Source organism: Rhamphochromis sp. 'chilingali' (genome assembly GCF_963969265.1).
Source record: "Rhamphochromis sp. 'chilingali' genome assembly, chromosome: 5".
Lineage (NCBI taxonomy): Eukaryota > Metazoa > Chordata > Actinopteri > Cichliformes > Cichlidae > Rhamphochromis > Rhamphochromis sp. 'chilingali'.
The window spans coordinates 19,552,748-19,569,763 of record NC_137932.1 but is presented as its reverse complement, the minus strand read 5'-3'; the positions used below and the strand labels follow the sequence as shown (position 1 = coordinate 19,569,763).

Below are 17,016 nucleotides of genomic sequence, written 5' to 3'. Positions count from 1 at the left end.
TGTATTGTTGCTACAGAGGGAGCAAACACAGCGTGCACTTGGAAGGAAATACTGTGAAGAGCATCTGTCTGGGCTGCATGACAATATACCACATGTCTAATTATAGGACCACACATACACATGGTCGCTGAGATGCGTTTTACTGTCACCAGCGGAGACATTGTTCTTTCATTTCAAGAGGGAGACGTTTACATGAAAACAAACAGAAGCAATTAGACGACTAAGAGATTGACATAGAGAGAGAAACATGCTGGCATGTATGGAGGCTTCATTTAGTAAGTGAGTATCTGACTTAGTGCATTTTAAGAAGCTCAGTTGGTTAAAGTATTTAAAAAATGTGACATTTTTCTTCTGTTTATTAAATATACCGTAACAACTATGAGTTTTTACAGCATGTATATGTAGATAGAGGCAGAGTACAACCCAGTAATATTGCAAATGAGAACAAACGAAACAAAGTCACACTCTTGGCTTTGCTCTAATATCTAACAATCAAAGCTCACACTGCTTCAAATTTATCATTAAGAGTCTATTTAAACTTGAAATAGCACTGGATTAGAATTTAGTTGACAAAGGAAAAGAGCATTATACATCATTCCCTCCCTCTGCTGCATGATCATAGGACTTCAGGTAGGATTAAATGAAAATATACTCAATATCTGCTTTTAATTAAACCTAGAACTTGGTGTGGAAAACAGATATAATGAGGTTCATTCATGTTTCTCTTTTTTTTTCATTCCAAGGACATTACAGTGGTGTTAATGAGAGAAGGGAGACCTTTTTCACTCTTTCTTTACATATTTTATCCTTCTAATCAAGTGATTAAAGCAGGCTACATATAAAAGACAGACTTAGACTGACATCACCTACCCCGTCTTTAACTGATGACGTAGGAACCCTGCTTCCAGGTCCAAACTGCTCTGTGTTTATTAAAGGTGTTGTGTTTTTAACGTTTTAATGCTTTGTATCTTGTTCTGTTAGATCTGAACAAGCCCCTAAAAACAGTCAGTGATCACTGTCGGCCTCTTTCGGTTTTTATTACCACTGTTCATTTTGAAGCTCAGTTTTTAAAACCTTACGTGTAACTACAGCCCAGCCCATGCAGCAGTATATTAATGACTAACCTCATACTGTGGATGGATTATCTCAGTTGTTCTCCTGACTGAAGTTTTGTCCGTTTACAGCATCCTGCCATGAAATTGCATTTGTCCCTAACCGTTGGGAACCCTCACGTTAACTTTTATCAAGTGGAAAAAGGTTAACGTTCACCCTCAAGCTTCACTGTGTTTATGTTATTCTAACATATCTGTGTCGCTAGTGATCACGTAGCAAATCATTATATACCAGCTAGCCAAACTTCAGTAACCCTACAAAAGTCACTGCTGTTTAGTTTTCTGTCTTCGTTTATGTTGGAAGTGATAGCAGAGCTGTACATTTAAAAATTTCAGAAATCTCTCAGTCAGAACATGGTATATTATGATAAACTAGTGAGCTAACTCCCTGCTAACTTCAAACTCCATTAAATTTAATAAATTCTTTTTTCGTGGCTGCCTGGATGTTAAAGTTAATTGTTACACCTGGTAAAGCAGCAATGCTGATCGTTTTATTAAAGATGAAAGACTTTAGACAGTTTGAAACTCTCAGTGATGCCACAGAGTTTGTTTGACTTTGGGACCTGAAGCGGAGTTTGGACCCAACACAGGCAGCTGTAGCCGTCTGCTGAAAGGAGTCAGTGAACTGGAGCTGAGCAGACACTGTGTTTGTGCTGTTGGCACTTTTTGGAGCATTTTAATGACATTGCCTGAAAAATGATATGGGTTGCTGTTTGCTACAGTCTGTTTAACAAGTTTGTGTTTCATTTTTTGTGTTTGAAAATGTAATATTTTGTCAGTCTGTTATTTAGTACTAATTAGCAGGTAGTTGTTTCTGTGTTTTCACCCATATGCCAATGTTGAGGCTTCAAAATGCAGATTCACAAACCAACATTACAATGTCACAGTGGCAATACTCATTTTTTACATGTTTTACAGGGCTATGAGGCTTTAAACAAGGGACTTGTAATTAATATGGACCCAATAAATGTGGCAGGATTTGATTTAACACTATGTCAACCCAGCCTAAAAACTACAATCTACAATTACATCATTTTGGGTTTGATATTTTTAGATTAAGAGTCCCAGTCTCTGATTACAGTTCAGAACAAAAAGCTTGAAAGCTTGAAAAGAAAGCGACTCGAGTTTTTCTAGGTTTTGAAGATCCATGAGACGTCTTCACATTCTTCAGCTCTTGGGTGGTCCGCTGGGGTTTATTATGTGTGAATATCCCTCAGTTGTTCCAGAACTGAAGAAGCACAAACAAAATAAAACAAACAAACAAAACAAACCCACTCTGAAAACATGTGGTGTGCTTTAAAACACAATGCAACCACATGCTTATTTATTTCCAATCAAAACTATAACCTTTTCTTAATTTTAAACAAGTGCTGTGAGTGCCAAAGCAAAATCGATAAAAACGAACAGTGTGTGTGAGGTTGTTTTTCTTCCAGAACAGGAAGAAATGCAATAATTTTATACCAAGCGATATATCTTATCGCTTTCCTGTTGTTCAACAAGGAAATGAGTGAGTTTTTAACACTACCAGATGTGAAGAAACTAGCAGGACATAATCAGGACCAAAGAGACATCCACACATTCCTGTAGAGTGTAAATCAGCAACAGTAACTGAAAACATCTGTGATGTAAATCAGGGTCTTTAAAACCCATCTGACTAAACCAATTCAAAAGTCTGTAATGCATTATTATTAGTAGTAGTATATGTAGTGTGAGAAAGACTGCTTGCTTTAGTGTTAGGAGCAGCAGTCTTATGGTCACTAATAATGGTGATATGTAGTCATTTCATACTCGCTGTAGGGTAGATGGTTGGTGTATTTCAGCTTCACTGAGCCATAATCCTGACCCACTCTTGTATTTATTTTGCTGTTAATATAATAACAATATATAAGACTGAGAACATCTGGCATCCCCAGAGGTATTTTGCTGCATTTACTGAATCATTAATCATGGACCGAGACTCTAAACAGAGCAAAATTCCTCGCTGCAAAACACTAAACACATATTAAAGACTCATTTTTAAAATCAGAGACTATTGTTGCAATGAGAGTGTATTTGGTCTACAGCAACGTTTAAGTAATGCTTCTAAAGTTCTCCAATGATTCCAGCAGAACATTCCATCGTTAACCATACAGGGGTAGAATTATCTTATGATTTGTGGTGATAAAGTTTTTCATTCATTTAAAAGTGAATGATATCTTTTCCAAGAATCTTCATCATCTTAAAGATGTCGAAGAAGCTCCTTTAAGCAATTATTTTGGTGTTCCTCCACCTCCAAAGAAATGTCAGAAGGAGTCCAAACCGCAAAAGAAGCGCATATTCTCAGAAAAGTGGTTGCAGGAGGTGAGCTGGCTTCAAACAAATGATGAACGCACAGAGATCTGGTGCAGAATATGCCGTGAAAATCCCACTCTAGCGGACAAAAGCAGTGCCTTTTATATGTCTGTGAAGGTTCTCAGTCATCCAGGTCATTGCAGTCAAAGGAGCTTGCAAAGAAAAGCGTCTGGACTTCTTTAAGTTGCTTAAAGACGTTTCACCTCTCATCCGAGAAGCTTCTTCAGTTCTAAGGACAAGGCGTTCTGGGCATGCGGTACAGTGTAGCGAGGAATGCCCAGACCTCTACATGCATGGCACAACATAGAAGAGCCACCTCCACGGGACAGAACTCAGCAGTCCATCTGCATCTTAAGGATAAAGGACACTCTTTCGAGGATGCCAATGTTCACATTTTGGACAGAGAGGACAGATGGTTTGAAAGAGGAGTGAAAGAAGCCATCTATGTCCACTGTGAGCGACCATCTTTGAACAGAGGCGGTGGTTTACGACACCAACTCTCTGCCATCTATAATCCAGTTTTGAGTTCCCTCCCCAGACGCCTTAACGCCCACTCACATCCTGGGCCATCTGACCTCAGGAAATCACATGATAAGGTGGGGCCAGGTATCACAATGAGCTCACCTGAAACTCTGGCTGATTGGGACCCACACCCAGTTTCACACCTTGGCTCATGTGATTAGAGGATCATCAGGGGTCCTTTTGTCCCTCTTTGGGGGGAAACTCCCACTAGGTTTAAATCTGGGACTCCCCACCATTTGACCTTAGAACTGAAGAAGCTTCTCGGATGAGAGGTGAAACGTCTTCAAGCAACTTAAACAAGTCCAGGCGCTTTTCTTTCCAAGCTCCTTTGACAGTGCCTTTTATATGTACGCAAACGCGCATTGAAACTTCTTATCTGGTGCGCGTCTTTTATTTTGACAGCGCATGCGCACCTGCGGACCACTTATGTGCACTCCTGTTTATTAATCATAAAAGATTACTGACAGTTATGCCTCACAGGCCTAGAACCTATTGAACACCCTCCAGCAATCTCCAGTCAATATGAAAATGTGTTCCTCGACTGGCTGGTGGCTGTTGGATGATACTGGCTGTTGCTGGGTAAAAAAAAGTGGGTGCTAAATTAAAAGCCATCTTGTAACTGCTTTGGCTGCGTTACTTCGAAGAGAAACGGTCTGGGATTGCTTTTTTTTTTACCTCTCACTATCGCTGGGTGAGGAGGTAGCGAGTGCTTGCAGACAGTGTCAGCATCTTCCATGTAATCTGCTTATGACCACAGTCATTGCAAGGAGGTTTCGAGTTCGGCCCCATTAACTTCTTTGCAATGAATTTCACCTAGTGACCGCCAGCAAACTCCAGCCATCACTCAGCAACCACCAGGTGAATATATTTTCCTTAAACTTCATAAAACTGGTATAAAATGTGCAAACTATATAACACAGTGTAAGTTTACAGCATCTAATCCTATAGCTTTATGATATTCTCATTTATGTTATTGTTATTTATTTTTTTTGTGTGTTATTGTTTTCCATCTTCCTCTAACACAGCTCCCAGAACATCAGCTGAGTGTTTCAGTCGCTTTCATATCTGGCGTGCCCCTAAGCAGGTCAGTTTTTAAAGTTTTTAAATTTAAATCTATTTTAATACATAATGGATGTAAAAAAGTCAACAGCCATTACCTTGGTCTGTCCTTCAATGACAGTGAGAGGCACACTGGTGGAGGGCCACTTGTTTCTAGGAGGTAAAGGCTTGTCGCAGTTCCATAAAACCACAATCTGTGTGGGGAAAGAACATGGTGTCCATTAATATTATACAAGCCCAAACATTGTTGTGAATAGGCTTCTCCACAGAAGGTTTTGAATGAGCTGATATTCCTCATAATGAAATGTCCGTCCTATTTTTCAAGAAGCAAAGACCAGCCAGGGGCTTCTGCTTTACAGAGAACCCTTGCTAAAGAATACCTTATTATCAGAGTGAGTACATATATAATCTTTAGTGCCAGAATGAAAAAAATGTTCTTATTCCATTAGCCTGTGAGTGCGTGAACTGTGTTAGTCATCACCGAGTTTGTTTCAAAAGCTATTGCACTTTCAGTATATTTACATGTACATGAATATTTATAGTAAAGCTTAATTCAACATATTTCATTAAAAAAAATCCACATTATATAAGAGACTGCTTATGCAACAGACCTTTAGTCCTCAGGTATTACTCTAGTGCCTTTTTCTAGTACTTTTTATAACATGTGTAGAATAATAAAGCTTGTTTAAAAGCTTTCTAGATAAATTACGGCGGTCAAGAAGACTTGTGTGAAGATTTAAAGCAAATTATCAAAAAACAAACATTATATTTGGTATGTTATTTGAAAAAGGAGCAGAAACTGGAATATAAAACCTACAATAATCACTTATCTACCTTCTCATTTTTTAGACCTTTTTTAAAAAGATTTTTTTTTGATTTTCTTACTGTTATATGAGGAAAACATAATGAAGGAATGGAAACGTAGGAATGAGACAAAAGAAAAGGGAAATAAGGAGGGAGGAGATATGGAGAGACAAGGTTATAGAAGAAACACATTGATAACATAAACATCAACTGTCAAGTCAAACATTTTAGATCACTGAGAATTAACACCTCCTGACACTGTTTGCATTTCACTGCATATATGTGAAACCATTCTTTCATCTTTTTCCTGAACCGCAGCAGAAATCACAGCAAAGTTCAGACACATATCCCACCTGTGCACAGAACTTGGACTTGGCTACAGCGATGATGAGCTTCACCACAGGGGATATCTGGGACTGCAGAGGAGTTACCATATGGATCACAGTGGTGAACTGCTGCGATGGGCTCTTACCTGCACAAACATACCCATACTTCACAAACAGCTGTCATGTGTAAACTGCATTTAGGCTCTTAAAACAACAACAACAACAACACAAAAAAACCCAAAACACAGATTTGTGCAGATGTAGCTCTCCATAAAGCTCCATCACGGTTAACTGGACACAGAGTGCTCCACGCTGCACCCGTCATCCATCTTTATGACAGCATATATACCCCCTGGTTCAGATGGCTGACCATGAGTAAACATGTCTAATCCAAGAGTGAACAGTTTGCTTTGAGTCTCTTTTACTCAATTGCAAATGATGCTGATTTGTTTCTATAATGGGTATTTCTGTTTCTACAACACTTGTTAGATACTCTCTTGCATTTTACCAAAACAAACAAATGAACCAAACAGAACAAAAAGAGAAGCAGCAAAGCAGAATGAATTGAAGCTTCTTTGACAAATGGTATTCAGAAAAGAGTGGGATGGGAAGAGTTGTAATTTTGAGAACCTTATTCTCCCTGTGGCAAACCTGTGTCAGAAAAATGTATTGATATAATAAAGCACGAGCTTCTTAATACATCTTCTGTTTCAAAATAGATTGATCTATTATTGTCAAATATTACAGGATTTAATTCACATTAATGTTATTAAGATGGCTGAGAATATAGAAAACATACACTGTTTTTGCACTGTAAACTTTGCTGCATTCATAATCACTGCAAACATTATCTGACTAGTATTAAATTGTTCCACAAGGCTTTCATGGGGCAAGAAATGATCAGAAATATCACACAAACAGCAACAAATTGTAGTCTGTGTAAATACTGATGGTGATTTTCTTCTTCTTAATCTGATTAGCAAATAAGTTGTGTAAACTGTGAATATTTGGCAGCTGTGAGCTGTGTAATTAGTCTAAATACCCTAATAATCTCACAACAGCACTTTGTAATACACTCTAGTACACGAGGACGCATTCTAATCATCTCGCCATTTATAATTATTACATTATTATAAATTATTATAAATTAATGTTTCATAATTGAACATATGAAACAAAGAGGTTCATAATGAAGAAAAATAAAAATATAACATTAAAGTTCTGTGAAAAGCAGAGGTTCCAGGAAACACTAGCTAATACAACCTCAATTCCAAAAAGGCTGAATAACAAAATGCAATGGTTTGTCATAAACACACATTTTGACATTTTCACAATAAACAGTGTTATAGAAATACATTTACTTCCTTCCTGATTTCTTTTTGTGTGTGTATATTTCTCACACTTTCACATTTCGAATCGTCAAGCAAATTTAAGGCAAGATGACCTACGTATGATAGTTTTTAAACAATTTGATCTATAAAGGAAAAAGATTGTTTAAACCTACCTCGCCCGGGTGAAAACCTAATTGGCCCCTAAACATAATAACAACTTGTGCTGCTCTTGGTAGGAAGAACTGCAATTAAGCATTTGCGATAACTGTCAGTGAGTCCTCTACATGTATTTTTGTCTACTCTAAGATGCTCTTTTTATACCCCATCATGTTACTGACTTGTTGCCAATAAACCTAATTAGAATCACAATGTTCCTCCTGCTCTTTCTTTTTAGTATCACTTACTATTCCAGCCTTTCCAGCTCTAATTTTAACTTTTTTGAAGTCGTTACATTTTACAAAGATTCTCATCCTCTGTTTTGCAATTCAAAATAATGGAATCCATCCATCAGTACTTATGCATGAGACATCTATAATTTAGCTTTTATTTAACGTCATTTCAATAAGTTCCAATAACATTATTTGACAGAGTGAAAATCTTCCATCATATTAAAGGTACTGGGTGTTAACATAGATTTTGTCGTTTCCTTCACTTCAAGAAGACCAAAAACTCTAAATTGCAGCAAAACTGCTTCTATTCTATTTTTACACACTGCCAGAAAGTAATTACAAAAAGTTAGATATCCCATGTGAGCAGCTAAAATGAGGATTGCAAAAATCTATAATAGATAAATGGGCAGGTAGATGTGGAAACACACACACACAGAAACACTGAACACTCAGAGCAGCCAAAGAAGGCCAGGACTGCAGGCACATGGCATGGCAAGTGTTGGGTGCATTTGGGAATAGGGGAAAACACTTCCTCATGGATAAGTGCAGCCAGAGTGCTCTTTAGTGTTGCTCTATCCATCTCTCTGACACTGGGCCCCCTGACCAGCCATCTCAGGTGGGCTTAGTGGTATTTATGGAAGCATGAGCTCTGCCCTTGTGGGGGTCACATAAATAGGGTTAAACCTTCTGTTTCTTGAAAATAGCTAAGCCATGTTAATTTCTGTTAAACGGCATGTTTCCGTTTTTTTTTAGTATCAAAACCCTGTAAACATTGAAACATTCAGTCATAGAACAGAATGGAAGCTCTCTGAAATCAGATCATAAGGGGACATAAAGGACCTTACTCAAGTCTGAAATATTCAAAAGTTGAGAAGTTAACTTTGGAGGGATTTTGTAATTCTTAACAAATAATCAATTTCATAAAACAAGATAAGATGCAGTTAATTGCCTAGATGGATAGATTTGTTCTGGGTTCAAAAGCTGCAGATGCATACTACATAGAAAAAGAATAAAATAGAATACAATAAATTAACATGTACACAACTCAGCCACTGCCATAGTCCAAAAGTGAGCACACATATCTTAAACTTCTTGAAACACAGCCCGAGCAGTGTTCACTGTATTGGTCTGTCAAAGATGTTTTAAAGTTCTTAAACAAAAATTTTCTTAAGCAAATAGTCCTAAATACACTACGGTCTAGTGTTACTTGGAAAAATCAGAGCCTTGAGCCAGGAGTTTTACGCAACCAGTACCTTAGTGGTGTCTTGAGAGCAACTTTGCAACTCAGTTCTCATCTAGTACACTGGGACTAACTGACTTTGACAAAGCATTTGCTGATTTCAACTATATGTATAATTTAAAAGACAGAAAATCAGCATACATCAAATTTTCTCCCATCTTTAGTCACACTTTTATACTGACATGTCCTGCAAGCCGATCTGAAACTCAACACCATTAAAAAAAACTACAAATGTCAAACGAGCTATAAAATAGATGCTATATATAGATGCTATATTGGAACAGTATTGCTCTGATACATCAATTTCTAGAATATTAACACAACCTTCTTTTGTTTATATAATTTGAAGAAGCTGCAGAGCACAGATGACTGGACTCCTTTTCACACACTAAAATAAAACTGTAACTTGAGGCATCTGATAGCGATGTCTTACTTGTCCCAAGGCCGCTATGTATTGACATTAAGCCAAACTTTTTTAAACTATCAGGCCCAAGTTGCAACAGCTTTGCCATGAAAACTTATGGGAAGGTATCAGAGTGAGACCGTCTTATACACGGCGCTGACGAAAAGTTATTCCCCCAGCAGCAGCGCCGGTGATGGCGGCAGCAAAAATAGTGATTTACTGCAGAGGTGTAAACAATAACTGCTCCATCTTTGGTTCTCCTCTCTCTTCCTTCTAACCCTTGTGTCCACAATTCCTCAGAGAAAGACAAACATCGATCTGAGTTACAGCCTCAGACTACTGAGAGTCTCTCTGGTCTGCACACCCACATAAACATGCACATATAGAAGCCTTATTTCTTTCCCTGCAGCTTCAAGTTTCTGAACTATGCCCCAACAGGAGTCTTGCAAAATTTTACGTATACATTTTAAAAACAATATTGCAGAATTTTATTACAGCTGCCGTTGTTAACCACTTATCTGACCTGTCATAAGTCATGCTGCTTGTACATTCACTGTTTTAGGCTCTATAGACAGCAGTTTCTAGCACAGTTTAGGCAGCCAATGAAGTCCAAGTTGACTGGATTTGAAATTTGTTGGTAAACACATCCTCATTTTACAATTTTTTTACTCAGTGATATGGTCATTGTGTTCAGAGGCGAAAACTTTCAGAAAAACACAGGAATTGTCACAGAAACCTCTCTGTCACTGATCAAGGCTTTATGATACTGACAGCATCTGTTGAGCCTTCCTGGCTGTCAGTGACAATTCTGATATTTCCCTGAAAGAAAAGGGAATGTTTTGGATTCCAACAAAAACGAAAATGTGGCCACGTAATCGTTGTTTGCATGATGTGTCCTCCAGCTGTTAATATGATTGTGCCAAGGAGAACACTTAATGAAAACAAATAACAGAAAAACTGCGGCCATGCATCACAGCCCGGATTCAGTAATTATCATATATGTATCAAACTTGAGTTTATTAGCTCTGTGTCACAGGAAGTGGCATGCAATAAACTGAGTGACCTTTAGGCACCTTGAGACATTCAAGGGTATTTGTTTAAATCCTGTAAATCGCGAGCTGGATCTGCAGCAAACCTGACTTTTCCCCAGCACATGCACCACACTGTGGTTCATGTTTTGTGCCTCCTCTGACAAAAGGTACTCATCACTACTGAGCAGAAACACCCCACAACCCTTCTTGTTTTGAGGAAACCACACAGGTCAGGAACACTGCACAGCCCCCATCAAAGTTGCTGAGATCCTGACCTGCTTATTTCTCCAACGTGGTAAATCTAAGTGATCCTTCTCTTATTGGCAAGTACACTGCATTCCAGTTATTCACCTGTGCTGCAGCTAAGTCATTAAACAACAACCTATACCATCTGTGCTACACTGAAATGACTCTTACGGAAAGCTTATGTACTCACCCAGTAGAGCATAGTAAAAAGGAAACTGGGCGGCGTCAGTTGAGTACTGAGGGAGTGCATACAGACCACCAGGTAGGGAATTCCACAACAAACGGTTTCTGGATATAAGGGAGTCCACGCGGTCCTGGATGATCTGGATGAAGCAGAGAGGTAAAGCAGAAAGGAGGATGTGTGAAGAAAAAGAAGAATAAGATCAGGGAAACTTGTATTTTTTTTTCAGTCAAACTGAAAAATCAATTGCCTGAAATTGCCCCCTTAACTCCGCCACCTAACAACAGACATGTACTAATATTTGAAATTTAAAATGACAGCTTTTTAGGTTATGTTAGGTGCTTTGAGAGGTCTCGAAGAGAGGAACATCTTTGCAGACCCAAGACACTTCATCCTGTGGAGCAACTCAATCCCAACATCAGCAGTCCATTAGTGAGTTAGCTAACACGATCCATCTGTCTTGTTACCGGAGGTTGGGTGAGCTGGTTGAATGTTGTGACAGTGAGCCAACAGGATGTAATGCAAGAGTAATGGAGCTGTTGATCCTAGCCAATTGGTTGGTTGCTACTAAAAATTGTATTTATTTATTTTTGCAAATTATATAGTGACATAAAAATCCTTGAATTTCATTTCGGGTTGTTTCTTCATAAATGGCATATGGGCTGTCTATATTTTTGACTTTTACATGCATATTTTAAATTTTTTACATGACTATAAACCATTCAAAAGTAGAGATATACCTAAGTAGTTTTGACTTATTGTGAAACTTAAAAAACACATTTTTAATTTAAAAAACAAACAAACTTTTTAATCACATTTCTTTGTATTTAGATCAAAACAGTGGAGGAAACAGGGAAGGGGAATTGACACTTACATCCAGCTCTTAACAGCCACACACACACATATATGCCACACACCCACCTCCTTACACCAACTGTTAGGCTCGCAGTATGTGGGACACTACGGTTATCAGCCACGCTTCATTTCACCCGTTTAGCCTGGTGGCATGCTGGCTCTGACTTTTTAGCACATCTGGCCAACAGTATACAGCTGTCAGCGGTCTCCTGTCTAATTTCATACCCTGCTAGCACTGGGCATTTGGTGGAATTACCAAGGTCTTGTTTGTGCTCAAAAAAAAAAAATGCTGCAATTTGAGGACACTTTGTATTATTAAGGTAAACATGAAGGCAAACATAAATTATAGTTGTAGGGCTTGGTGATGAAATTATCAGTCATTTTACAAATAGATGGGTCCTTATTCCTGGTGTTTGATAGATGGCATTGATGCAAACATTTTAATATACACAGCATTAAATTGGCTCAAACAGACAAATGTGTGACGTTATTACAGGCATGAGATCTTTCATTTCAATTGCATATGCCATACTTTCAGTTCACTGTATCATTTTTCTACTTTACATATGCATATGAAGTAGAAAATTATACACATAACAGGAGGCAAATTCTGAAAGCAAAAGTTGGAAAATAATAAGGAAAATAAAAAGGTTGTACTTTTAAGTACAAGGTAGTAGCTGTTTGAAACCCTTCAGGGATGGTTAGGCGTGCTTCATATTTTGAAAGTTTTGAAAGTTGATACCTTGATTGCTCATTTGTGCAATCAAAGCAATCAACTGAGCTATAGAATTAAAAAGGGAGTCATTATTTTATGACTAATAACAGAAAATAACTGTGCCAGCATTAAAAATTAATGGCTTTTCAGTCTGTTAAACTTTCTTTCTATTTGTACAAATTCAAAGAGGTAAGATATAAAATCAATAAGAATGATAAAGCCAATTTTCTTAGTCTTAATAAAGCCTAAATATGTGCAAAAAGATCTACCTGTATACCTGTGCTTCAAACTTACTTTGTGAAAAAGAATGGAGATTCCACCTTTAAACTTGCATTCAGTGTAACTTCAGCAATTAAATCAGACAACAAACTGGCCTACACAACAACCACAGCCCTCACCTAGTAATAATATTTTTACACACATTAAAAAAAATTAAGTCGAAAAAGTTAGTCTTTCTTTGTTGGTGTAATGATTGTAATAATAGTATTTATGTTATCGCTATGATGATAATTGTGATAATTATGATATTAGTATTCATGGTGGACGTGATAAATTAAAACAAACTGTGGGCTTTAGAAAGATCATAGCAATCATACTGATGTTTATGTAATGATACCTATGATTCTTCTGCTGATGTTGGTGATAAAAAGGATTATTATCCTCTGTGTCTGTGTTCAGAGATGATACAAAGCGCAAATGGTCTCTGAGGTCTGAATCGAGGTTGTAAGGAAATGAATTTCTTTTAAAACAAAAAAAAGAAAAAGAAAAAAAGGAAGACTAGGATGGCTTTTGTGGTACATGGCAATGACACAGGTTCATTTCTGTACATCAGCTGGTTAGGTCATTTAATGAGCCAGCCTGTGGGTTTCTAGCCTTGAGAGCGGGCATGAACGCCCACTCACATACTGCAGCCTCTTAAACCTGTAGGCTGCCAGACAGCATGGTCCTCCTTCACACTTGGTGCTTCACAACTGGCACTTCACGACGCCTATGTTTTCATTTCAGGCAACAAAATGCTGGTTTCCATCTTCAATATTTCTTTTCTTTTCTCAAAGATTGTCAGGTTAGGTTAAAATAAAACCTGAACTCCATGTAAAGTTTTCTAGGTTAACCTTGCTGAATAGTCCACCAGAGATTTTATGAGCACTTTTCACACATAGCAAGAGGTTTTCTTTTCTGTTTGTCACTGATTAGAACTGATAAGTCACACACAATCTAGACTACCATTAGATACAGAAGGACTCCTGCTAAATATATGTAACTGTCACAAGTCTGATGACAGTGAAGAAGATGAACATTAAGTACTAGCTGGTGCCAAATCAAAGGGAAAGAGGGGCAGTAGCTTTGAGAGTTGAAAAAAGGATAAGTTCTATATAAAAATGTTATATGCCAATGGTGTATCAGCGGCTTTCTCACATGATGCTAAGGGTTTATTGCAGAAAAACACAGTTTTATGAAGAAAAAACAACAACAAAAAGTCAAACTGTAACCCTGATCTCAAAACAAACTTTGAGCATGCCAAATCACCCCCAGTAACTTTGATATACCTTCACTGAGTGTTTGAACACTGCATTGCCGAGCTGCTTCTGAGTGGAAATGTATGAATATGGAGCAGAAAAAGTACTGCAAAAGAGAGGGCACATTCAGCTAACCTTCTTTGGATAAAAAAAAAAATACTGACAACTGGAGAAAGAAATCTTTCAAAGGTTTGTCTTTGGGAGGTGATGCATAGCCAGCGGCAATGTATAGTACAGAACAAGCTATAGCAGTTTGACTGACTAAATGCAACTCTCCTGATGAAAATAAATCCACAACTCCCATTTAAGACAATGTTTTGCAAGCTTACCTCAAGAGTTGTTAAGACTATTTTGGCTATGGAGGAGAAGTAGGCGTCCCAGAGGAACTGAGTTTGCTGGCGGAGAGCCAAGATCCTGTCATGGCCCACGGACCGGGTAATGGAGGGAACCTGTGGAAAAAATAGACAAAGATCAAGATGACAGTGAGACAGATTATATTATGCTAGATTTTTAAACAATGCTGAGTGAAAGATGAGAATCGGCGGAAGGCAAATAGGGTGGAGGAAGCATAAATAATTTGTGGACATGCAGAAAAGATTAAGGGAGATTTTCCCCTCAAGACTCTTCCACCACATCTTACTTTGTACTTACCTCCATTGATAGTGTTTCAACTAAACCACCTGCTATTCAGCTCCAGTTCTGTATTCACCTGAGAGTTAATTCATCTAAGTGTATGCTTGGAATATATATATATATATATATATATATATATATATATATATATATATATATATATATATATATATATGTGTACTTTTTTATATAGATGAGTTTGATGAGCTCTCCAAAGCTAAAAGATATTTAAGCTTTAGTTTAGAATTACACAAAACAGTTAATCAGCTTATCATAGATGTTACATTACCTCAACAACTTATTGATCATTGTTAATTTATTTTTTCCTGGAACAGAAATGAAGGGGAATGAAAAAGCCAAGTGCCAGCAACCGCTGCTGATAGCTAAGACCCACAAGAACAGCCCATGATCTCACTGTTCCCAGCACACACTAACATACAAAACATGAGCAGCTGGCTTGTGAATTGCCTGAGTGGCACCTTTAGGGAGAGACAGTGAAAGCTTAAAATTAAGGAACACCATGATCCTGACTTGGGAGCTAAACAACCGGATATGCCAGGGAGATGGTGCAGGATGTTGTCTTGATGTCCAGCTTGGAAAACAACAAAGTACTACAAGATGAGATCAGACATAACCATACATGCTCCATTGAGCTTGACAATAAAACAGTCAAGGGAATATTCCAGCCAGTGTTTCTAAAGACCCTCATCGGGGGCGTATTTGAAGCCCAAGAACTGTTTGGTGTTTCCCCATGGACAAGAAATCTCCCGTCAATAAACATTAGAGTGCCAACTGGTTAGACTTGGCCAATGAAAAGGCCACTATAATGTGGGGAAATAATGAGTGATGGTGATAATCAGTTTTCCCGAAACACTCATCATTTTCCTGAGGGTGTTGAGGATTTTTATTTAAAGAGTCCCAAGCCACTTGGCTCTATCGGTCATGCTTTGACCAGGGAGCTCTCATCTTACAGTGATCTGTGAAGCCTAATGAGGCGACTCCGACTGACAGTCATCCTGTCTGGAATTTCTTCAACTGATATTTGTCACTGAAATATACCAATTTCCACATGCATTATGTGTCCAATAATATCTTCATCCCCTCTGCTTCAAGGCGAAATGATCCCTTCATTCATTTAAATGAGACCACTGCATTGACAGGAGTGCTGATACAGTGGGTGTTGGCAAAAAAACAAACTGTGGGGCTGACAAGCAAAAACACTAAAAGATAATATAATTGAATGAATGGAAAAAGTAAAAGTGTACATTCTATATCATGCTAATACTTTTGAGTTTTCATCCATTTCTTTCCATTTATTGTTTGGATTTAAACAGGTTTCATTTTTGCCTGGGTTTCTTTGGTTTACTGTACTATTGATTTTTGCATGCTTCGTTTTGCTAAAAATTATATATTCAGTTTACTTTGCAACAAAAGTTGCAATTGTTTGCCTTTGAAACTTTGCATTGCTGGGCTGTCCAATTAGCCTTCACACCCATATTCATATTTTTTAAACTGGTCTTTGTCATGGTCCTGCGGCCATGACACAGTGACTTTGTGTTTGTGTTCCTTATTGCTATTATTCTCTTTATTATTCTTGGGCTGTTTTGGGATGGTTTGTGTTTTGGGATTTTAGATACTGGGTTTTGGGTTTGTGCTCCCTCTATTGGTCCCTGGTGTTAGTGTTCCCCTGTCTCGTCAGGTTAATCAGGTCCAGCTGTGTCTCCCACCTGTGTGTGATTTCCCAGTGTCTCTCTGTGTACTTATAGTGTGTGTTTGCCTCTGTTCCTGGTCGCGTCGTCTGTGTTCATACCTGGTGTAATCCCCTGCGTGCTCTCCCTGCTGTTCTCCCTTCATGCTCAGGTTTGCTATTTCTTTGTGTAGTTTCTCCCAGTTAGTTCATCCTTAGTTCTGTTTTACCATCCCCACTTTATATTGGATATTATCAATAAATCACCCTCACACCTGAATAAGTGCTGCGTTTTGAGTCCTCCTTCCGCTCTCCACACGGCCGCTGCCCCGGACCGTGACAGTCTTATTAAATTGCTTTTATGTCATATGACTACAGTGATGCTGCTTGCATTTTAATTTATCTATTTTTTTATGCTTCGCTCTTTTCACACAAGAATAATAAATAAACACGACTGGATTTCATCTCTGACAGCCCTGAAAATATTTTGGGTAGCGACAGATTTACCAAGCAGGGTGAATTAGTGTGAGGCTGCACTCACAAGACTGCATTGATAGTAGTGGTTTTCAGTCAACTGCCTCCTACAACCCTTAGTAAATATTTTTTGTATGATTCATTTAAATGCTTTCCTCCC

The 17,016-nt window shown here is 38.1% G+C and overlaps 1 protein-coding gene across 1 annotated transcript in view; it reads right to left on the bottom strand.

Moving 5' to 3' along the window:
- LOC308397091 (exostosin-1-like) overlaps positions 1-17,016 on the bottom strand; it is a gene marked incomplete at both ends in the record, with an annotated part of 61,039 nt that overhangs the window by 27,919 nt on the left and 16,104 nt on the right. The window contains 4 exons of the mRNA XM_080882806.1: positions 5,123-5,218; positions 6,182-6,300; positions 10,985-11,117; positions 14,392-14,511. Of these exons, the coding sequence (XP_080738932.1) occupies positions 5,123-5,218; positions 6,182-6,300; positions 10,985-11,117; positions 14,392-14,511 (468 nt within the window). The remainder of the gene's footprint in view (positions 1-5,122; positions 5,219-6,181; positions 6,301-10,984; positions 11,118-14,391; positions 14,512-17,016) is intronic.